At 39.8% G+C, this 25,061-nt stretch overlaps 2 protein-coding genes across 33 annotated transcripts in view; one reads left to right on the top strand and one right to left on the bottom strand.

The window, feature by feature from the left end:
• The window catches only part of SEC22C (SEC22 homolog C, vesicle trafficking protein), a 44,187-nt gene extending 36,990 nt beyond the window's left edge, over nucleotides 1-7,197 (bottom strand). Inside the window, exon 1 of one of the 3 annotated variants that reach the window (XM_021068234.1) lies at nucleotides 7,084-7,197. The gene's annotated coding sequence lies outside the window, so the exon portion shown is untranslated. Of the gene's footprint in view, nucleotides 1-6,910; nucleotides 7,021-7,083 lie in introns of those variants that run through there. The other 2 variants (XM_005669387.3, XM_021068236.1) reach the window with 2 other exon arrangements.
• The window catches only part of NKTR (natural killer cell triggering receptor), a 51,332-nt gene continuing 33,411 nt past the window's right edge, over nucleotides 7,141-25,061 (top strand). For 10 of the 30 annotated variants that reach the window (XR_002338236.1, XR_002338237.1, XR_002338235.1 and 7 more), the window contains exons 1-4: nucleotides 7,207-7,337; nucleotides 7,523-7,603; nucleotides 22,596-22,670; nucleotides 23,986-24,093. Coding sequence is in view for 5 of the 30 variants with exons in the window: in XM_005669406.3 (XP_005669463.1) it covers nucleotides 7,546-7,603; nucleotides 22,596-22,670; nucleotides 23,986-24,093 (241 nt within the window). In the remaining 25 variants the exon portion in view is untranslated. Of the gene's footprint in view, nucleotides 7,338-7,516; nucleotides 7,604-22,595; nucleotides 22,671-23,985; nucleotides 24,094-25,061 lie in introns of those variants that run through there. The other 20 variants (XR_002338223.1, XR_002338219.1, XR_002338221.1 and 17 more) reach the window with 11 other exon arrangements.

Genomic DNA, 25,061 nt, shown 5'->3' on the forward strand with positions numbered 1-25,061 from the left:
TGAACCAGAAACCTTCAAAAAGATATCCTATTCCAGAAGACAAAGAGGAGGCTACATCAAGAGCTAGGAGGGGCAATTACGTGATATAAACAACCTCCTGGGTGGGAAGCCCCATAGACTGGAAAGTAACTGGTTCACAGAGACTCACCTACAGGAGTAAGAGTTCTGAGCAACACATCAAACTCTCACTTGTGGGGATCTGGCATGGGGAGAAAGAGCCCCTGGAGCATCTGGAATTGAAGGCCAGTGGGGCTTGTACACAGGAGCTCCATGGGGCTGGGGGAAACAGAGACCCCATTCTTAAAAGGTGCACACACATTTTCATGTGCACTGGGTCACAGGGCAAAGCAAAGGCTCCACAGGAATCTGGGTCAAACCCGACTGCAGTTCTTGGAGGACATCCTGGGAAAACAGGGGTGAATGTGGCTTGTTGTGAGGAAGGACATTGGAAGCAAAGCTCTCAGGAATATTCAGCAGTGTGCCTTTCTCTGGAGGTGGCCATTTTGGGAAAATCTTGCCCCACCCATCAGCGCTGGAGAAGCCCTAGGGCAAACAACAATCCTGGTGGGATCACAACCCTGACCCTCAGGAAACAGGCTGCCTAAAGACCCCTCAGGCACATAGCCACCTCTAATCCCATCCAGAGACTAAGCCCCACCCACCAGAGGGATTAGAATCAGCTCCACCTATCAATAGGCAGGCATCAGTCCCTCCCATCAGAAAGCCTACAGCAAGCCCCTGTACCAACTTCAGCCACAAGGGGGCAGCCACCAGAAGTAAGAGAGGCTACAAGTCTATTATGTGTAAAAAGGTCACCACATCAAAAACCTATAAAAATGAAAAGACAGAGAACTATAACTCAGATGAGGGAGAAAGAAAAAAACCCAGAAAATCAGCTAAGTGATGAGGAGATGCTCATCCTCCAGGAAAAAGACTTTAGACTGTTGATACTGAAGATGTTGCAAAACATTGGAAATAAACTGGAGGCAAATATGGGTAAGTTATAGGAAACACTGAGCAAAGAGATACAAGATATAAAACTTAAACAAGAAGAGATGCAAAATACAATAACAGAAACACAACATTCACTAGAAGCAAGCAGCTAACAGCAGAATCCAGGAGGCAGAAGAACAAACAAGCGAGGTGGACAACAGATTAGTAGAAATTATGAATGCGGAACAGGAGAGAGAAAAAAGATGGAAAACAATGAAGAGAGCCTCAGAGAACTCTGGGACACCAACATCTGTATTATAGGGGTGCCAGAAGGAGAAGAGAGAGAGAGAGAAGGGGACAGAGAAAATATTCCAAGAGATAATAGCCGAAAACTTCCCTAACATGGGAAAGGAACCACTCACTCAAATCTAGAAAGCACAAACAGTACCATATAAAATAAACCCAAGGAGGAACACCCCGAGACACATATTAATCAAACTGACCAAAATTAAAGACAAAGAGAACATCTAGAAAGCAGCTAGGGAAAAGAAACAAATATCATACAAGGGAACCCCGATAAGGTTATCGGCAGATTTTTCAGCAGCAACACTGCAGGCCATAAGGGAGTGGCACCATATACTTAACATGATGAAAGGAAAAAACCTCCAACCAAGATTACTCTACCCAGCAAGGCTCTCATTCAGATTGGAAGGAGAAATCAAAACCTTCACAGATAAGCAAAAGCTAAGAGAATTCAGCAACACTAAACCAGCCTTACAACAAATACTAAAGGAACTTCTCTAGGCAGACAAGAAAAGACAGCAGCAGGAAACATAAATTCCACAAATGACAAGGCTCACCAGGAAAGGTATATATACAGTAAAGATTCGAAATCATCCATGCACAATTATGCCACCAAAATCAGAAATCATGAGACGAGGTGTGTACAAATGCAGGACACTGGAGATGCACCTGCAATTAAGAGAACAACAAATTAAAACAATCTCATATACATATAGCCTCTTACATCAAAACTTCAGAATAACTGCTAACCAAAAATCTACAATGGATACACACACAAATAAGAAAAATCAACTCAAATACAACGCTAAAGACAGTCATCAAACCAGAAGAGGAGAGAACAAGAGAAGAAGGAAAGAAAAAAGAGCAACAAAAACAAATCCAAAGCAATTAATAAAATACCAAGAAGAACATACATATCGATAATTATCTTAAATGTTAGTGGACTAAACGCCCCAACCAAAAGACACAGACTGGATGAATGGATACAAAAACAAGATCCATATATATTCTGTCTTCTAGAGACCCACTTCACTTCTAGGGATGCATACAAATTGAAAGTGAGATGATGGAAGAAAATATTTCATGCAAATGAGGATCAAAAGAAAGCTGGAGTAGCAATACTCATAACAGACAAAATAGACTTTAAAATGAAGAATGTTATAAGGAACATAGAAGGTCATTACACAATGATCAAAGGATCAATCCAAAAAGAAGATGTAACAATTTTAAATATCTACACGCCCAACACAGGTTCACCACAACATAGAAGGCAACTGCTAACGACCTTAAAAGGAGAAATCGACAATAACACAATCATAGTGGGAGACTTTAACACCTCACTTACAGCAATGGACAGATCAACCAGACAGAAAATCAGTAAGGAAACACAGGCTCTGAATGAAGCATTAAACCACATGGACTTCATAGATATTTATAGGACATTCCATCCAAAAGCAACAGAATACACATTCTTCTCAAGGGCACATGGAACATTTTCTAAGACTGAGCACATCCTGGGCTACAAATTCAACCTCGGTAACTTTACGAAAATTAAAATCATATCAAGCATCTTTTCCGACAACAACACTGTATGACTAGAAATCAACAAGAAAAACTGCAAAAAACACAAACACGTGGAGACTTAACAACATGCTACTAAACTACCAATGGATCACTGAAGAAATCAAAGAGGAAACTAAAAAATACCTAGAAGCAAATGACAACAAAGATATGACACTCCAAAACCTATGGGATGCAGCAAAAGCCGTCCTAAGAGAAAAGTTTATCGTAATACAAGCCCATCTCACAAAACAAGAAAAAGCCCAAATAAACAACCTAACTTTACATCTGAAGCAGGTCAAGAGAGAAGAACAGACAAGACCTAAAGTTAGTAGAAGGAAAGAAATCATAAACATCAGAGCAGAAATCAATGAAATAGAAACAAAGAAAACCATAGAAAAGATCAATGAAACGAAAACCTGGTTCTTTGAAAAGATCAACAAAATTGACAAACCCCTAGCCAGACTTATCAAGCAAAAGAGAGGACTCAAATCAATAAAATTAGAAATGAAAAAGGAGAAGTAACAGCAGACATCACAGAAATACAAAGGATCAAAAGAGACTACTATATGCAACTATAAGCCAATAAAATGGAAAACCTAGAAGAAATGGAAAAGTACAATCTTCTAAGACTAAACCAAGATGAAATAGAAAACATGAATGGACCCATCACAAGAACTGAAATTGAAACTGTGAGTAAAACACTTCCAACAAACAAAAGTCCAGGACCAGATGGCTTCACAGGTGAATTCTATCAAACATTTAGAGAAGAGCTAACACCTCTCCTTCTGAAACCATTTCAAAAAATTGCAGAGGGAGGAATACTCCCAAACTCCTTCTATGAGGCCACCATCACCCTGATACCAAAACCAGACAAAGATACCACAAAAAAAAGGAAAACTACAGGCCAATTTCACTGATGAACATCGATGCAAAAATCCTCAACAAAATACTAACAAACTGCATCCAACAATACATCAAAAGAATTGTACATCATGATCGAGCAGGATTTATCCCAGGGATGCAAGGGTTCTTCAAGGTCCACAAATCCACCAGTGTGATACACCACATTAACAAACTGAAGAATAAAAACCATATGATCCTCTCAATAGACATAGAAAGAGCCTTTGACAAAATCCAACACCCATTTCTGATAAAAACCCTTCAGAAAGTGGGCATAGTGTGAACCTACCTCAACATAATAAAGGCCATGTATGCAAACCCACAGTAAACATCATTCTCAATGGTGAAAAGATGAAAGAATTCCCACTGAAGATTAGGAACAAGACAAGGATGTCTGCTCTCGCCACTACTCTTCAACATGGTTTTGGAAGTCCTAGCCATGGCAATCAGAGAAGTGAAAGAAATAAAAGGAATCCAAATTGGAAAGGAAGAAGTAAAACTATCACTATTTGCAGATGATATGATACTATACCTAGAGAATCCTAAAGACTCTACCAGAAAACTGCTAGAGCTCATCCACGAATTTGGCAAAGTTGCAGAAATCGATGGCATTTCTATACACTAACAATGAAAGAGCACAAAGAGAAATTAGGGAAGCAATCCCATTTACTATCACATCCAAAAGAATAAAATACCTAGGAGTAAACCTACCTAAAGAGACAAAAGACCTGTACTCTGAAAACTATAAGACACTGATGAAAGAAATCAAAGAGGACACAAATAGATGGAAAGATATACCATGCTCGTGGATTGGAAGAATCAATATTATCAAAATGACTATACTACTCAAGGTAATCTACAGATTCAATGCAATCCCTATCAAATTACCAAGGACATTTTTCACAGAACTTCAACAAAATAGTTTAAAGTTTGCTTGGAAGCACAAAAGACCCAGAATAGCCAAAGATATCCTGCAAAAGGAAGATGGATCTGGAGGAATCAGGATCCCAGACTTCAGACTATACTACAAAGCAACAATCACCAAAACTGCATGGTACTAGCACAAAGAAATATAGATCAGTGGAACAGGATAGAAAGCCCAGAACGAAACCCACACACCTACAGCCAACTCATCTATGACAAAGGAGGCAGGAATATACAATGGACAAAGGACAGCTTGTTCAATAAGTCATGCTGGGAAAACTGGATAGCTACATGGAAAAGAATGGCATTAGAACACTCCCTGACACCATACACAAAAATAAACTCCAAATGGATTAAAGACCTAGATATAAGACCAGACACTATAAAACTCCTAGATGAAAACATAGGCCAAACATTCTCTGACATAAATAACAGCAACATCTTCTCGATCCACCTCTTAGAGTAATGACAGTAAAAACAAAAATAAACAACTGGGACCTAATTAAACTTAAGTTTCTGCACATCAAAGGAAACCCTAAACAAAATGAAAAGACAACCCACAGAATGGGAGAGAATCTTTGCAAATCAATTGACTGACAAGGGATTAATCTCCAAAATTTATAACACCTTCTGCAGCTCAATACCAAAAAAACAAACACCCCATCAAAATATGGGCAGAAGATTTAAACAGACAGTTCTCCAAAGAAGACATACAGATGGCCAAAAAACACAGGAAAAGATGTTCAAATCAGTCTTTCTCAGAGAAATGCAAATCAAAACCACTCTGAGGTACCACCTTACACCAGCCAGAATGGCCGTCATCCAAAAGTCTACAAACAATAAGTGCTGGAGAGGGTGTGGAGGAAAAGGAACCCTAGTACACTGTTGGTGGGATTGTAAATTGGTGCAACCACTGTGGAAAACAGTATGGAGATGCCTCAGAAAACTAAACATAGAACTACCATTTGATCCAGCAATCCCACTCCTGGGCATCTATCCAGAGAAAACCATGACTCACGAAGACACATGTACTCCGATGTTCACTGCAGCACTCTTCTCAATAGCCAAAACGTGGAAGCAACCTAAATGTCCATTGAGAGAGGAGTGGATCAAGAAGATGTGGTACATATACACAATGGAATATTACTCAGCCATTAAAATGAACGAAATACCAGCATTTTTAGCAACATGGACGGACCTAGAAATTATCATGCTATGTGAAGTCAGTCATACAATGAGACACCAACATCAAATGTTCCCTGACATGTGGAAACTGAAAAAAGGACAGACGGAACTTCTTTGCAGAACAGATGCTGACTCCAGACTTTGAAAAACTTATGGTCTCCAGAGGAGACAGTTTGCGGGGTGGGGGGAATGTGCTTGGGTTGTGGGACGGAAATCCTGTGAAATTGGATTGTGATAATTAGTATACAACTACAGATGTGATAAATTCAGTGAGTGATTAAAAAAAAAAAGTTCTCAAGTAAAAAAATCTAAATATAAAAAAAAAAAACAGAAGAAAATCTTCACAAGCTTCAGGTAGGCAGACGTTTCTTACACAAGGAGCACAAACCATAAAAGAAAAAAAAATGATCATTAACTTCTTCAAAAATTAAAAACTGCTTTGCGCTGTCAAAACAATGAAAAGACAAGGCACGCGGATTGAGAAAATATTCCCAGCTATATAAACCTAACAAAAGATTCGCATTTAGAACATACATATACAGCATTTAAGAACACATTAGTATCCAGGAGTTCACCTCCTGGCGTAGTGGTTAACGAATCCAACTAGGAACCATGAGGTTGCGGGTTAGATCTCTGGCCTAGCTCACTGGGTTAAGGATCCCGTGATGTAGGTCGCAGACGAGGCTCAGATCTGGCGTTGCTGTGGCTCTGGTGTATGCCAGCAGCTACAGCTCTGATGGACCCCTAGGCTGGGAACTTCCATATGCCGCTGGTGCGGCCCTAAAAGGACAAAATCAAAACAAAAACAACAATAAAAAAACCAACCAACCAACCAAAACGCATTAGTATCCAGAACTCTTGCATTCTATAAGATGAAGAACGCGATTGAAGTAAAGGGAAAGGTCTTGAACTGACTTCACAAAGGAGGTAGAATGAACTTGGACCCAACTAACGCAGACGCCAAAACAGGAAGCACACGTCAACCTAAAGGGCCTTTGAAGTGAGACAAACGGTCTAACAGGATGGTATCGTAACTACTTCCTGAGAAAAACAAAAGCCAAAGCCCTGTCGGCTCATTAAACCTTAAGAACTTAATTCTCACAAGTCTCTCAGAGGTGTACACAACAGGATAACCTCCCGAAATTCGCAAATGCGTAGACATGGCCTTTCGGAAAGGATGACAGGAAGTAAAGAGCGCAGGCGTGTCCAGAGCTCCCAGATTGGGCGACTGCTTCCAACGTAAAGGGAGAAAGAGGCGGGGCAAAAAAGAAGAACCTTTCAGCTGGCGGCTCCTTGAGCTCCCAGACACGCCCACGTACGCGTACTCCCTTAGGTTAATCACTTCCTTCGAGACCGTGCTCTCGCGGTATTTGTCCCGACTCTCGCGGGGTTTAGCGTGGCACTGGGAGGCCGGACCAGGGGGCGGTGGGGGGATGTTGGTGGTCCGTTAAGTGGCGTTGAGGTCCAGCGCCGGTGGCAGCGCTTTCTTTTCTTCTCACGCGGAGCTGCTCAGGTTGGAAGCCTGCAAGGTGAAAAGCTCGTCTGCATGTGTGTGCGCGCTCCAAGGGAGCCGGGCGGCCTGGGGTGAGAGGGAGCACTGTCTCGGCCTCCGGCGCTGTCGCAACAGGCCGGCGGGAGGCAACTGTGGCGCGGGCTCCGCCCCAGCCCCCGCCCTAGCTCCCGCCCTGACCGCTTTCCTTCCCCTCTCTCCCAGCTCTTGCCGCTGCCTCGGTCGCGATGGGGGCGCAGGACCGGCCGCAGTGCCACTTCGACATCGAGATCAACCGAGAGCCGGGTGAGCCGGGAGACTGAGGAGCCCTGCCGGGCCTGGGCTTGCCTTGGGGAAGGGGAGGGGTCTACCCTCATCAACCCTCCCCCAAGCCTTTTTGGGAGCTGGTTGGCGCAGTCAGCTGTCCCTTTTCTCCTGAGCCAGAATCTGTGGAGAAGAGGGGGCCCTGGATACTCCAATCCTAATCAGAGTACAGGCCTCGTCCTCTCAAGCCCCATGCCCCCCTGTACCCCCGAACTGAGCGTTCATGCCAAGCCTAGCGCCAAGAAAAACGGTGCAGTCCTTTTTGGACTTTATCTGTCTCAGTTTTTCTAGGGGGCAAACACTCCCAAATCGGATTTCTGGTATCTCGCTCTGTACAGTGAGCTTTGGATTTGTATAGTCTATATTTCCCAATCCTAGTGTATCATTAATAGGTTAGCTCCACTTGTATATTTCGTTAAGTATGTTTAGCCAGGATTTCTTGGTTCGTGGCAAAAGGACCTAGCGCATGTCTTGGGTGATAAACCAAAGCATTCTGTACTAGCAGACTTGCAGCGTGTGGGCACTTAGCATAAATGTTTTGTCTTTAGAGAATCCAGCCATTCGTTAGTATATTTTGTTGGAAATAAAATATTTTCTTGTAAAGAGTAGTTGTTTCATTCTAAGTAGCAGAGCGTGCAGGGTTTCAAACTGTTGCCTATTTTTTTTGTTTGTTTGTTTGTTTGTTTTAGTATCTTTGTATGGAAAGTTTTAATTGGAGGCATATATACAGTCTTTGTGTCCAATCTCCTTCTGCAGATTCTACCTGCTACTGTTCTAGACTCTGTGGATATAGCAATGAATAAAACAAAGGCTTCTCTTCCTTGTAGTTTATATTCTATTGGGGGAGGCAGACAATAAATCAGGAAAAAAAAAAAGTGCCTTGTAGTAAGGGTACAGTTTTAATAGGTTGGTCAGAAAAGGCCATTTTGAGAAGATAACATTTAAGCAGATCCGAAGGAGATGAGGACATGTGCCCTGTGGATATTTTTGAGAACAGCATTCCTGGTAGAATAGTTAATACAAAGGCCCTGAAGAGTGTATCTGCTTGTCTCAGGAACAGCAGGAAGCCCAGGAGAGCTGGAGTACAGGCAGGAGACTAGCAGGAAATGGGTAAAGGCCATAGTAAGAACTTTGACTCCCCTGAGATAAGATATTGAAGGGTTTTGAGCAAAGGAATGAAGTGATTTTAGAAATTCTGCTGCACTCTTTCTTGTTCACATTTTGAGCCTTGATGGATGTTAATCCTTATCCATAGTGAACGTATGTTTCAAATAATAGGTTTTGTATTTTTTAAAGAATTAAAAATAGAAGGCTCCTGAAAAGTTTAGGTAAAGCAAAGATTCTGTAGCCCTGTAAAATATTCTTTTCCTTGTACCTGTTCATATCCTAGTTTTGCAAATAACTTTTGTTGTGAAATGTCTCTAGAATATGTTTGGTAAATGTTGAATGAACTTTAGTCCTCAACATCGAAGGTAATTTATTATAATACCATTCTGGTAGAAATGTCTGGCCTATTTGAGAACACTGAATCATGTAGAAAACAAGGAATGCTTATTTTGTCCTAGGATGAACCAGTTGATAATTGGCAACTTCGTACGGTTCATTCTCTTCTGTAATACTTCTGTAAGCATTTTCCAGTATATTATCTAAGTAGTAGGTACTGATTTTTACACAGCTTTTAAGGATCACTTCGTTTGTTTAAAGTGAGATGTACTTTTTTGTAGGATTTAAACATTAGTACATATGTCACTGAGTACTTACTCAAGTAATGCTTTTGAACTTTTTTTTTTTTTTTGGTCTTTTTGGTCTTTTTGCCATTTCTTGGGCCACTCCCATGGCATATGGAGGTTCCCAGGTTAGGGGTTGAATCCGAGCTGTAGCCGCCTGCCTACGCCAGAGCCAAGCAACGTGGGATCCGAGCTCGTCTGCAGCCTACACCACAGCTCATGGCAACACTGGATCCTTAACCCACTGAGCAAGGGCAGGGATCGAACCCGTAACCTCATGGTTCCTAGTCGGATTCGTTAACCACTGAGCCACGAGGGGATCTCCAAGTAATGCTTTTGACCTCTCTGTATAGTTAATGATTCACTTGATGTAAATACAAAGTAATATTGATATCTTTGATTTACTCTGGTAAGGAAAGATCCTTTAAGAGTTGCCATACTGTCCACATTAATGAAAGATCAAGAAGTACTGATAAAAATTGTGTTGAATACAGCACAATACGTATTCTTCTCCATTTCTCTCAATGGAAATTGCTGTATTTTATAGCAAACAAGTTAACTAGACTTGGGAATTCTAAAGCTACCAGATAAATACAAGTGTATATTAAAAGAGGAAAAGTCTTTACTTGAGTATAGTTATGGAACTATTCATGTTGTTATTTCTCTTTGGCGGTTTGTGGCTTTTAAGCAATTGATCCCTCCCAACATAGTCTTTAATTTAGTATCTGTGGCTTCTGCAGTGATATCTCCTTCATTCCTCATATTCATAACTTGTGCCTATTATCTTTTTTCTTTGGCCAGTTTGGCTAGAGGTTTATCAATTTTACTGTAAATTCATTTCGTTGATTTTTTTGTATTCTGTTTTCAGTTTCATTGATTTCTGTTCTTTTTTTTTCTTTTTTTCCTTTTTTTTGTCTTTTTGTCTTTTTAGGGCTGCACTCAGGGCATATGAAAGTTCCCAGGCCAGGGGGTCTAATCGTCTAATTGGAGCTGCAGCTGCTGGCCTACACCAGTGCCACAGCAGCACCAGATCCAAGCTGCCTCTGTGATCTACACTACAGCTCACGGCTGTATGAATGTCTATTCTACTTTTTTTGGGCGGGGGGAGCTGCACCTGTGGCATATGGAAATTCCTAGGCTAGGGGTCCAGTTAGAGCTGCAGCTGCTGGCCTATGCCACAGCCACACCAAATCCTAGACGTGTCTGCAACCTACACCACAGCTCATGGCAATGCCGATCCTTAACCCATGATCAAGGCCAGGGATCAAACCTGCATCCTCATAGATACGAGTTGGGTTCATTACTACTGAGCCACAATGGGAACTCCTATTCTACTGTTTTTGTGGAGAATGTTCTAAAATATCAGTTAGACCCAGTTGGCTGATAGTGTTTTTCATTTCTTCTATAACCTGACTGATTTTCTGTTTACTTGTTTTATTGATTATGAAGAGAGGAATATTGAAATCTCTAGTTATAATTGTAGATTTGTTTATTTCTCCTTTTAGTTCTATCAGTTCTTGCTTCATTTACTTTGGGGCTCTTTTGTTAAGTAGATGCGTGCACATTTAGGATTGTTCTCTCTTAAAGAATTAACCCATTTATGATTATATAATGACCCTTTTTATTCCTGGTAATTTTCCTTGCTCCAAAGTCCACATTATCTGATACGAATATAGCTCCTTCACCTTTCTTTTTATTAGTGTTCAAATGGTATGTTATTTTCTACTTTTAACCTACTTATATTTAAAGTGGGTTTTTTGGAGATAGCAAATTGATTGGTCTTGGTTTTTTATCCATTCTCACAATCTCTGTCTTTTAATCAATATATTTCAACTATTCACATTTAATTTAATTGTTATGTTTGGATTGGTCTCTTTAATAATTGTTTTTGCTTCCTCTGTTTTTATTGTTTTTATTCTTTTTTCTTGCCTTCTGGATTATTTAAATGTTTTTGTGTATTTCAAAACTCTGTTGAATTTTTGGATATATATCTCTGTATAGGTTTTAGTTTTTTGGTTTTTTTTTAATGATTACTTTAGAGATTATAATATGTATATTTGGCTTTTCACAGTGTACTTAGAATTAATATTTTACCACTTAAAGTGAACTGTTAAAATCATCCCACACACTACATCCTTTACTTCTCACCTTATATAAAGGATGTAATGTATGGGATGATTTTGTCATATGTATTACATTTTGTCATGTGTATTACATCTACAAACACTGAAAATTTGCTTTCAGATGTCACATGTATTTTAAAGAGCTTAAGAGGAGAAAAAAATATGCTTATCTTTACCTTTTCTGTTGCTGTTTGTTCATTTTTGTTATTTAGGTTTTTGTTTTGTTTTGGCCATGCCTGTCACGTGCAGAAGCTCCCAGGCCAAGGACTAAACCTGTGCCACAGCATGGCAATGCTAGATTTTTTTTTTTTGTCTTTTTTTTTTTTTTTTTTGCCATTTCTTGGGCCACTGCCACGGCATATGGAGATTCCCAGGCTAGGGGTCTAATCGGAGCTGTAGCCGCCGGCCTATGCCACAGCCGCAGCCACGCAGGATCCAAGCCACGGCTGCAACTTACACCACAGCTCACGGCGACACCGAATCCTTAACCCACTGATCAAGGCCAGGGATCAAACCCGAAACGTCATGGTTCCTAGTTGGATTTGTTAACCACTGCACCACGATGGGAACTCCAACAATGCTAGATTCTTACTCCCCTATGCCACCAGGGAACTCCAGTTGTTCATTTTTGAAGTCTCAAGTTTCTTCTGGTAGCATTTCCCTTCTACTTGAAGAATTTGCTGTTAGCATTTCTTTAGAACAGATCTTCTGGCAGCAAATTCTCTTTGTTTTCTTTCAAGTGCAAGTTTATTTGTTTTTTATTAAAATTTTTTTTTTTTTCCTTTTTTTGGCTACCTCCACAGCATATGGAAGTTTCTGGGCCAGGGGTGGAATCCAAGCCAGAGCTGCAGCCTACCCCACAGCTGCAATGATGGGTCCTTAACCCACTGTGTTATGCTGGGGATCAAACTAGTACCTCCACAGAGACAAGCCAGATCACTAACCCACTGTGCCACAGCGGGAACTCCCTTCAAGTGCAAGTTTGTTCTTATTTATCTTTTTTTTTTTTTTTTTTTTCACTTTTTAGGGCTGCACCCCTGGCATATGGAGGTTCCTGGACTAGGGGTCGAATCGGAGCTACAGCTGCTGTCCTACACCACAGCCACAGCAATGGCAGATCCTTAACCCACTGAGAGAGGCCAGGGATCAAACCCGAATCCTCATGGATCCTAGTTGGATTAGTTTCTGCTGCACAGCAATGGAAACTCCTGTTTTGCCTTTGCTCTTAAAAGATACTTTTACTAGATACAAATTTGGGTTGATAGTTATTTTAACACTTGAAAAATGTTCCAGTACCTTCTGGTCTACATGGTTCCTGATAAGAAATCTGTAGTCATTTGAATTGCTCCCCCACATGTAAATGTATTGTTCTTGTCTGATTTCTTTTTAAGATTTTTGTCTTTAGATTTTAGCATTTTATCGTAGTATGAATTTCTTTGTGTTTATTCTCTTTGGGGTTTGCTCTTGACTCTGTGTGTATCTTTTGCCAAATTGAGAAAGTTTGCACCTATTATTTCTTCAAATATGTTTTCCAACACTCTCCTCTCTTTCTGGGATTTGATAACACAAATGTCAGACCTTTTGATATTATCACACAGGTCCCTGAGGCTCTGTTTTATTTTTTCCATCTTTTTTTCCTGTTTTTCAGATTGGATAATTTCTATTAACTAGTCTTTAAGTTTACTAACTTTTTCCATTGTGTCTCTATCCTGTTGAGCCTACCCAGTGAATCTTTAATTCTGGTTATTTTTTCATTTTAACATTTCCTTTTGGTTTAGCTTGAGGCTTTCTATTTTTCTATTTATTTTAAGAATATTTGTCCTTATTTTGTAGAGTGTGGTTATAATAGCTGCTTTAAGGACTTTGTCTAATAATTCCAACATGGAGTTACTGTCTTTGTCTTCTTTCCCATTATGAGATAGATTTTCTTGGTTCTTTAAATGTTGATAAATGTTGAATTGTATCCTGAACATTTTGTGTATTATATTATATAACCCTAGGTCTAGTTTAAATTCTGGGGAGAATATTGATTTTTGTTGTTGTTTATGATGATGTTGGTATAGCAGGCAGTTGTCCCATGTAAGTTCAACCTTCAAGTTCCTACCCACCTTCTGCTGTTTAGAGTCAGATCTACACATGCATGGTTCATGGATAAGCCCAGGAATTCATGTACAACTTAATGGGATTATTTTCTTGAGTTCCCTCTTCTTTGAGATCTGACCCTTAGAGACTTCCTTTTTTTCTTGGTCATCTGGCTAGAAAGCCAGGGTTTTCGTTTCCATGTTCTGCCATGTATTTCCCATGACTCTGTCTGTCTCTGAGGGTAAGTGGTAAAAAGATAGTAAAATGAAACAGGGATTCTTCCTGAACTTTGCAACCCAGTTCCTCTAGTCAGAGAGAACAGTTCACCTCCCTTGGAATTTTATGTGTTTGCCCAGTTACCACTGTTCTCACTGCTACCACCATTGAGAAATTGCCTAGCATCTGGGATACAAGAGAATGGAAAAGGTAGACCAAAAAATGAGATTTTTCCCCCCTTCATTCTGATCTGTAGGGGCCCCCTTTCTAGGTATAGAGGGCTTTTCTTAGAGCTCTTTCTCTGTGTACCCAGTATGCAGTTCAGTTTTCAAATTGCTTTTTATTCCAGGCCAAGAGATATGGGAAGAAAAATAAATTCATTACCAGTTCAGTGGGCTTTTATGTTCTGATGTCCTTCCCCAATCCACCTGCCACCATTTATTTTTCATTCCTTAGATAATTGCTCCATACTTTGTGTCCAAGTATTTTTTAGTTGCATTCAATAAGATAGGGTGGGATATATTTACTCCATCTTGACCAAATTTAGAATTCCTTATAAATTTTTAAAGATGTTAACTGATTAGCCAGTCCTTTTTAGTTTTTACAAATAAATTCATTTCCTGAAACATTAGCTTTTTGTGTGAAATATGACACCCAATTTAGAAGTATAGGTATGAAATCCTTATCGACAACTTTCTTTTTCTTTTTTTTCTTTTTTTGGCTGTGCTTGCAACATGTGGAAGTTTCCTGGGCCAGGGATCGAACCTGTGCCACAGCAGCAACCTGAGCTGCTGCAGTGACAATGCCAGATCCTTAACCTGCTGCACCACAAGGGAACTCTGACAACTTCATTTTCTGACAGGCAGGCTCACCTTTCTCTGGTTAAATAAATGTTAGTTCTCTCTAGGGTTGTTAGTGGTTGGTAAAACTGAAGACCTTCCAGGGCAGACATGAAATAGGAATTCCACCCCACCCCTATACCCGTGACATGTGAGAGTTTCAGGACCAGAGATCAAACCTGGCACCACGGTAGTGACCCAAGCTGCTACAGTGACAACACAGGATCTTTAATCTGCTGCACCACAAGGGAACTCCTGGAATCTTATTTTTCCTTCTTTGGTGCTTCAGAAGCTTGCCTTTTACTTGCTTTTTACTTGCCTTATTCAGATCTTATATCAAGAAATGGATATTTGGAGCCCAGGGAGCCAGGTTTTCTGTATTTATTGCATACTGATTCAGTGATTGCTATTAGATTCTTTTTAGACTTATCAGGGAATCACTGGTAAGTTAGGTGATAGCTAGCTATAGATTGCCTTTGTCACAGCCTTGCCACCAGGGCTCAGTGAGAGCAAGTCACATTTGCCACAGGTAGATGTTGGCAAGCAAGTATGCACACACATGTCATATAACCAGTTCTGTAAGTTTGATGAAGTTCCAGTTCTGTCCTTTTCAGTGCTCCAAGCACTCTTTATGTGAAACATCCTGGTCTTGAAAATTGTCATGTGAATTTTTTGGAACTGTGTATCAGAATCCTCCAAAATCTTGGCTGGACCCAGGACCTTTTTGGTGGACCTAGCCTCAGGTTCCACTCCAAAGGGTGACTCTACAGATTTATGTGTTTATTTATATGCAAGGGTATGGACTATCTCTAAATGTTTTTATTCAGTCTTTGTTTTCCAGACATCGCTAATTTACCAATAAAAACCCATTTCTAACATTCATCTTGCTAATTAGAAGGCTCTGGTTGATTAAAGATACAGATAGCAAAAGTACTGTTAGAAGCCACCTCTGGATTATGGCTTTTGATATGTCACTGCTGGAAGGTGTTTGTTTCTTCTTTTTTTTTTTTGCCCGCCCTGTGGCATATAAAGTTCCCAGGCCAGGGATTGGATAAGAGCCGTAGTTTCCACCTAAGCCACAGCTGCAGCAATGCCTGATCCTTAACCTGTTGTGCTGCGATGGGCATCCAGTCTGTCACAGAACTCCGAAGATGCCACCGATCTTGTGTCACAGCGGGAGCTCCAAGGGCATTTGTTTCTTAAAGGCCTAAGGTATGATTTTAAAACTCACATGATTCCTTTATATGAGAATGTCTGTGTAAGGTATTTTATTTATTTTTATTTTTTAAATTTTTATTTATTAATTTTTAGATTTTTTATTACTCAAATGAATTTATCACATCTGTAGTTGTATAATGATCATAACTATCTGATTTCACAGGATTTCCATCCCACAGCCCAGGCACATCTCCCCCACCCCCCAAACTGTCTCCTCCGGAGACCATAAGTTTTTCAATGTCTGTGAGTCAGCATCTGTTCTGCATAGAAGTTCAGTCTGTCCTTTTTTCAGATTCTACATGTCAGTGAAAGCATTGGATGTTGGTGTCTCTTTTTTATTTTTTATTTTTTTGTCTTTTTGCCATTTCTTGGACCGCTCCCACGGCATATGGAGGTTCCCAGGCTAGGGGTCTAATTGGAGCTATAGCCACCAGCCTATGCCAGAGCCACAGCAACGTGGCAGCCGAGCTGCGTCTGCAACCTACACCACAGCTCAAGGCAATGCCGGATTGTTAACCCACTGAGCAAGGGCAGGGATCGAACCTGCAACCTCATGGTTCCTAGTCGGATTCGTTAACCACTGCCACGACGGGAACTCTGGATGTTGCTGTCTCATTGTATGGCTGACTTCACTTAGCATGATCGTTTCTAGGTCCATCCATGTTGCAAAAAATGCTGGTATTTTGTTCCTTTTAATGGCTGAGTAATATTCCACTGTGTATATGTACCACATCTTCTTGATCCACTCCTCTGTCAATGGACATTTAGGTTGTTTCCATGTCTTGGCTAGTGTAAATAGGGCTGCAATGAACATTGGAGTACATGTGTCTTTGCGAGTCGTGGTTTTCTCTGGATAGATGCCCAGGAGTGGGATTGCTGGATCAAATGGTAGTTCTCTTTTTAGTTTTCTGAGGAATCTCCATACTGCTTTCCACAGTGAAATAAATTATAGTTGTAGTATACTACATTATAGTAGTATAATGGTGTAGACCTTTTGTTTTCAAATTACAAAATGAGGCCAGGAGGAGTCAAACGCCCATTTTTTTTCACTCCCATTCTGTTATTGTACAGTAGAATTTTCCAAAGGCTTCATGATATGTGATGAGACAACAGATTGATTGCTGAAGCAGATAGGAAAATCTATCTTCTATTACACTAGACATTAATGAGATTTACAACAATGCAAAACAGTGACACTCATTTCATTAAATTTTTCATGTTTGAAAGTAAATTGTTTTTGAAAACCATTATAACAAGTTTTTAGGGTCTTTATTAATTGATTAGATTATAGAGGGATTCTGAGACCAAAAAGTTTGAGAGCTGCTGTTGTAGACACATGATTTCATAGAACTCAAACACTGGAATTTATATCTGGATGTTTTAGACTTTTTATTTGGATATAAATTCACATTTATAAGAAGTTTAAAAATAGTAAGAATGTCCATCTTTTCTTTACCTTGATTCACCTATTTACATTTTATAACATTTGCTTTGTTAATCTCTCCCTTTCTCTCTCTCTCCCACACACAATTCTTTCTGAACCATTTGAGGGTGACTTACCCACATCATGTCTCTTTACTCCTAAATATTTGTGTTTATTTATTTATTTTTATTTATTTTGTCTTTTTGCCTTTTCTAGAGCCGCTCCCGTGGCATTTGGAGGTTCCCAGGCTAGGGGTCTAAATAGAGCTGTAGCCACCGGCCTATGCCACAGCCACAGCAACGTGGCATCCAAGCCGCATCTGTGACCTACACCACAGCTCACGGCAACACCAGATCCTTAACCCACTTAGCAAGGCCAGGGATGAAACCCGCAACCTCATGGTCCCTAGTCGGATTCATTAACCACTGCACCACGACAGGAACTCCAATACTTGTGTTTATTTGTTAAAAATAAGGATATTCATCATGAGAAGGAGTCTTAAGAAATGTAAAAAAATAAGGAGTTCCTGTCGTGGCTCAGTGGTTAACGAATCCGACTAGGATCCATGAGGTTGCGGGTTCGGTCCCTGCCCTTGCTCAGTGGGTTAACGATCCGGCGTTGCCATGAGCTGTGGTGTAGGTTGCAGATGCAGCTCGGATCCCGCGTTGCTGTGGCTCTGGCGTAGGTTGGTGGCTACAGCTCTGATTCGACCCCTAGCCTGGGAACCTCCATACGCCGCAGGAGTGGCCCAAGAAATAGCAAAAAGACAAAAAAAAAAAAAAAAAAAAAAGAAATGTAAAAAAATAAAAGAATAGGGATATTCTTCTACATGACCACAAAGTTATCAGCTTCATAAATGTATATTGATACAGTACTTAAATCTACTATCTATGTATCCCTTTCTTTTCCCCCCTTTTTTTGACTGCCCTTTGGCACATGGAATTCCTTGGTCAGGGATCTGATCTAAGCTGCAGTTGGAACCTACGCCACAGCTACAGCAATGTTAGATCCTTTAACTCACTGTGGTCAGCCAGGGTTTGAAACTGCGCTCTGGTGCTACAGAGAAGCCGCCCATCCTGTTGCACCACAGCAGGAATTCCTCTGTATTCCATTTTTGTCAGTTGGCCTAAAAATTAAGTTAACAGTTCCCCTCCCAATACAAAATCCAGTCTGCATCAGATAATACATTCAGCTGTCATATGTCTGTATCCTCCATTTTTATAGCCCCCTCCCTTTTTTTGTCTTTTATGACATTGGTATTTTAAAGGAATACAGCCCCCTTCCCTTCTTTTTTGCTTTTTAGGACCACATGTGCAGCATATGGAAGTTCCCAGGCTAGGGATCAAATTGAAGTTGCAGCTGCAAGCCTATCCCACAGCACTGCCATGTCTGCGACCTACACCACAGCTCGTGGCGATGCTGGATCCTTAACTTATTGAGCAAGGCCAGGGATTGAACCCACATCCTTATGGATAATAGGTTCATTACTGCTGAGCCACAATGGGAACTACTTTTTTTTTTCCCTTCTCTCCTTCGTAAATAAAATATTACTCATTTTGTATTTGTCAGAGGCTTAAAGTTGGTTTTCCAAAGTGATAATCAGGATGTTTCTTTAAAGGAATGCTTTACTTCAGAATTTTTCTTTATGTGGGCCTCAGAGCAATATCATAAAACCCTGGCAGTTTATCAATATAGATAAAATGGGGATATCATTGAAATGGGTATGTTAACTCAACTGTTCAAGGTTCACATGGATCAAAGAAATGGAATTGAAAGTGTACTCTTAGTAAACATTGTAAAGTATTTAGAACCAAAACCAAGAAATTAGTTTTAAGTAAAGAGGAAGGCAAATGTTTGAGTACTGCTTATGACTTTGGGCAAGCCACTTGACCTCTTTGTAAATGGAAGTACTATATAGTTTTATTACTGTAGTTCCAAAGATAGCAGTATGGCAAAACTTGATTGTAATCAAAGTTACCCTTTAACCTTTAGGCTCACATTCAAGGTAGTTTATACTTGGAGATAGAACAAGGCATATGACATCTGATTTGTACTTAGGAACAGGAAAAAATGCATTTCTCAAGCTCACCCTGGGTCATAAGCTCATGAATATAGTGACTGGCTGCTGTGGTCTGCACTATTTAAATTATCCCCCCCCCCTTTTTGCCCAGTTTCATGGTTTTACTAACGCAAATACAATGTGCACCTGAGCTGTCTATTCATTTTCTTTGCTGCACAGCCTGGCATTGGGCTTGGTGACCTTGATGGCCAGGTGAGCTCTTACATGGCTTTTAGGTTCTTGAGGAGACATGTGAGCAGTCTTACCACAGTAAAACTTGTACCATGGTATTGAGCCCAAAACAGTTTGGTTTGTTCAGTTTTTTTCTTTTGCTCTTAACAACACAGTGTTTTGGAAAAGACAAAAACCTCTGCTCTGACCCCTGCCCCATGAGATTCAGAAGTCAATGGAAAAATTTTTTTTCTTCAGCAGGTTAGAGGGTGTGATATTAGAAGTGAGTGTTTTGTTTTGTTTTAAATCATTGTAGTTATCTTTCCCTCTATGAATAGTAGACCTGGAAATGTAATCGCATTTAACCATTTTCATATGTATTGTACTACTAGAGGGTTCATTAACTCCTAATCATCTGTAAACTGAAAATTTTTGAAACTTTCAACAGTTTTCATTTGGAAGCATTAAAGGTTTTTGGGGAAAAAAAAAACCTTGGATATTGGAGTTATGTATTCCTAAAAAGGCTAGGTTTCAGTTGTTTTAATTATATCTTTTATTCTGAAAATTAACTATCATAAAGGGATTCCGAAGATCTAAGTATGTTCTAGTTTGCAAAGCTAGCTGATTTTGAACTTTACACCCACCTAGCCAGCCAGTTCCTAGGAATTTATGAGGAGTGATAAAAATACTTTTATCACACTAGTAAAATATTTCCATGTAAATACAAAGAGTGATGTTTAATATTACTAATATTACATGCATTTTTAAAAATTCTGAAATGATTTTAGATTCATTGCTGCCTGCCTTTTTGCTTTCTTTTCCTATCTTTTCCTTCATTCCCTTAGATAGCAAAATCAGCTAGAAGGTTTTGAAATTGCTTTAAAATTTGTTTAGATTTTTTTTTTTGTCTTTTTAGGGCTACACCTGCAGCATATGGAGGTTCCAAGGTCAAGGGTCCAATTGGAGCTGTAGCTGCCTGCCTACACCAGAGCCACAGCAACATGGGATCTGAACCATGTCTGCAGCCTACACCATAGCTCACGGCAATGCCAGATCCTTAACCCACTGAGCGAGCCCGGGGACCAAACCTGCATCCTCATGGATGCCAGTCAAGTTTGCTAACTGCTGAGCCATTTGACAGGAACTCCCAAAATTGCTTTAAAATTTGATTCCAGCACTCCATTTGGCAGTGTTGACACAGGGAAGTCTTCTTATATGATTCCATCCTCCCACTTTTTATTTTTTAAGGTTGTCTATTGTGCAGTAGTTTTGTTTTGTCCTCAAAGGAACTGACCGATGTGGCCAGGAATAAGTTAAAATCTTAGTGATACAGTGGCCAGGAATAAGTTAAAAGTTAAATCAAGTCACTTTGTATCTGTACTAAAAATGACTTATGCTTGGTCCATAGTTAATTTGATTTATTCTAGTCTCTGAGTGTATACAAATATTCATTATGGAAAAGATTTTGTAGAATAAAGGGAAAGGGAAGTTAAGAAAGTGATTGTAAACCAAAATTCCATTTCTTATTTTTTTGAGACTGTTTCAGGAGGTCTGCAAAGTTAAAACTATTTTTAGAATAATGCGACTTGCATTTTGCACTCCGATTCACAGGTCAAGTTTTCCAGATTACACAGTATGTGATGATATCATTCTGACAGCTGATGGAACGCGTGCTTATGTATTGTTGTGTTTTAATTTATAACACAGTAAATAGCAACATATAATCCATTTTTTTTTTCCCTTTTAGGGCCGAACCTGCTGCATATGAAAATTTCCAGACTAGGGGTCACATTGGAGCTGTAGCTGCCGGCCATAGCCACAGCAACACCAGATCGGAGCTGTATCTGCGACTTAGGCAGTTTGTGGCAGTGCTGGATCCTTAACCCACTGAGCAAGGCCAGAGATTAAATCCCCATTCTCATGGATACTAGTTAGCTTCCTATCCCCCCCCCCCCCCCCCCCGATAAGACACAATGGGAACTCCATAATCCACATTTTAAAAATTTAATCATTTTTAAGCGTTCCGATACCAAAAAATTTGTGAAACACTTTTTGGCATAGTTAAATCGATTTTGCAGGCTTGCTTGTTCTTATTCCCTGTTTATTGTAGGGCTATTTGTTTGTTTTTAGGAACCATAATCTATTCTCTTTCTGCTCTCAGAATAGAATGTGCGTTTTAGTTGTGAGTGGCAGTTTAGGAAGTTGGCCCTAGACAGTTCTTGTAGAAAGGTAAAAAGCTGAATATAAAGGGCATAACTTTCTTCTAACAGTACTGGCTGGAATTTACTGTCTTCATCACTGGAGGGGTTTAAGCATAAATGTGACAACTATTATTGAGAGTATTTTTATTTATTTATTTTTGTCTTTTTTTTGTCTTTTTCTAGGGCCGCACCCCCAGCATTTGGAGGTTCCCAGGCTAGGGGTCTAATCAGAGCCTTTGCCACTGGCCTACACCAGAGCCACAGCAACACGGGATCCGAGCCATGTCTGCGACCTACACCACAGCTCACGGCAACACCAGATCCTTAACCCACTGAGCAAGGCCAGGAATCGAATCCACAACCTTATGGTTCCTAGTCGGATTCGTTAACCACTGTGCCACGAGGGGAACTCCTAGAGTATTTTTAAAGAAAATCAATAGTTCAGATAGGGACATGAGTGGAGTACTTGTTAGTTGGTATTGCCCAGTTAAATTCTTTACTGTTTAATCTTTTAAAAAATTGAGATGAATTATAAAAATTGACCTATTTGTTAATTCTGTTTTATTTCTCCCACATAAAATGTGACATAGGGGTTCCCATTGTGGCTCAGCAGGTTAAGAACCCAACATAGTTTCCACAAGGATGCAGGTTCAATGCCTGACCTTGCTCAGTGGGTTAAGGATCCAGTGTTGCCACCAGCTGCAATGTAGGTCACAGATGTGGCTGGAATCCAGTGTTGCTGTGGCTGTGGCGTAGACCTGCAACTGCAGCTTTGATTTAGTCCCTGGCCCAGGAACTTGCGTATGCTGCAGGTGCGGCTGTAAAAAGAAGAGAGGGGGAAAAAAAATAAAATTAAAAAAAAATGTGATCTATTTAATCAACTTGCTTACTTTTTTTTCATGTGTTTCATTTCAGTTGGTCGCATTATGTTTCAGCTCTTCTCAGATATATGCCCAAAAACATGCAAAAACTTCCTTTGCCTATGCTCAGGTAAATGAGTTATTAATTTATTTCCAATGAGAAGTCATGCTTACAGTTTTACTTTGCTTAGCAGAGTTGATATTTTCCTTAAAATGTGAAACGAGTTTAGCAAATATTATTTTCACTAGTAAGAAGTCAGGGAAGCATTTCTTAAAGGGAGAAGAGGGGAAAAAAATAGTCTTAAAAATGAAAAAGAGGAGTTACCGTTGTGGTTCAGTGGGTTAAGAACTCGACTAGTATCCATGAGAATGTGGCTTTAATCCCTGGCCTTGCTCAGTAGGTTAAGGATCCAATGTTGCCACAAGCTATGACGTAGGTCAAAGATGTGGCTTGGATCTGGCATGGCTGTGGCTGTGGTGTAGGCCAGCAGCTGCAGCTCATATTCGACCCCTAGGGTGTAGCCCTAAAAAAATGACCAAAAAAGAAGAAAAAAAGTACCACTGTATGTAATGAAACCTTTATCCACTGTAGTTTATAAAATAATAGTATATTCAAAACTGATTTATTTTGGTAGAATTTTACAAATTTTAGTACTTTGAACAAATTTAGCATTCCAGATATCACAAGGAATTTAGAATTAGAAGATAGAGAAGCAAAGCATAGTGAAGTTGTTCTTTGTTATATGTAATTGGATTTGTATTTTTTTAAAAGTAGGGAATGCATTTATAAAGTTACTTTAAAATTAGAAGTAGCAAAGTTCCCATTGTGGCTCAGCAGGTTACGGGTTACCAACCTGACTAATATCCACAAGGATGCAGGCTTGATCCCTGGCCTTGTTCAGTGGGTTAAGGATCCAGCATTGCCTTCATCTGTGGTGTAGGTAGCAGATGCAGCTCAGATCTGGCCTTGCTGTGGTTGTGTTGTGGCTGTGGCCAAGGCTGGTAGCTGCAGTTCACAATTCAGCCTCTAGCCTGAGAACTTCCATATGCTGCAGGTGCAGCCCTAAAAAGCAAAAAAAAATTAAAATAGAAGTAGAAAATTACATTTTAAAATCTATGCATGGGTACACTTGTATACATATGTAATATTTGTACCAATTCCTTGATTACATTCTTTTATTGGAATGGTAACATTTTCTATTCTTGCTTGTCTCCTGTAGCATATAGAGGAAGTACCACAAAATTTAACTTTTATAGGCTGCTTTGTATTATGTATTTTAGTCTGTGTGTATGAGTTAGATTGTTACACTGTCTACTTTATGTGTCTCTTACATTGCCCATCATAGGGGAAGAGAGGAATTGACAAAGGAATAGTTAGATGGTTCTTTCCTTGAAAGGATATTTTATAACTAAACTCCACTTCTTTTTTTTTTTTTTTTCCCCAGGGGAAAAAGGCCTTGGGAAAACAACTGGGAAGAAGTTATGTTATAAAGGTTCTACATTCCATCGTGTGGTTAAAAACTTTATGATTCAGGGTGGGGACTTCAGTGAAGGTAGAGCTAAAAGTTATGCTCTTAATAACTTCATCTGTCATTTTCTAAAGCAGCTCATTACTTTAAAATGTAAATGTGTCACTTTCAGTACACTGTAAATATTAGTTGGTTAGAGAATAGTTGTTGGATGAATAAATGTTGTAGACTAAGAATATACAAAAAGCAAAGTACTCAGACTTTTTTTTGTTTTTATGCAGTTTTTTTGTTGGTTTGGCTGCGTTTGCAGCACATGGATGTTCCCAGGCTAGGGATCGAACCTGTGCCATAGCAGCAACCCAAGCCACTGCAGTGACAATGCCGAATCCAAAAACTTCTGTACCACGAGGGAGCTCCTGTTTTAGTACAATTACTTGTTGAATTCCCTACAGTGAATGCAGAAGTACTGTTCAGTTTTTATAATTTTAAAATTTTGTTGGTGTGATTACTGTTTGAAATAAACAGGTTAAGGAGAGAGTTTTTAAAATATTATTTATTGGAATTTCTGCTGTGGCACAGCAGGATTGGTGACATCTCTGCAGCACCAGGACACAGGTTCAGTCCCCCTACCACCTGCACGGTAGGTTAGAGGATCTGGCATTGCCGAAGCTGCAACATAGGTTGCAACTGCAGCTTGGATCTGTTCCTTGGGCCAGGGATTCTGTATGCCACAGGGTGGCCAAAAATTAAAAAAAAAAAAGATAAATAAAATAGTATTTATTATAATGTGATTGGAGATATATATATATATATAGTGTGTGTGTGTCTTTTTCTTCCTTTTTTTTTCTTTTTAAGGGCATCACCAGCGGCATATGGAAGTTCTCAGGCCGGGGGTTGAATTGGAGCCATGATGGGAACTCCTGGCTTTATATTTTAAAGTGAGATTATCTGAAGAGTCTTAGAATTTTGACCATTTGCAGCAATTACAAGGTGTTAACTCCTTCAGCAGACTGGAACCATAAAAAATATTCTATGTATTAATATATTTTTAG

Source organism: Sus scrofa, chromosome 13 (genome assembly GCF_000003025.6).
Source record: "Sus scrofa isolate TJ Tabasco breed Duroc chromosome 13, Sscrofa11.1, whole genome shotgun sequence".
NCBI lineage: Eukaryota > Metazoa > Chordata > Mammalia > Artiodactyla > Suidae > Sus > Sus scrofa.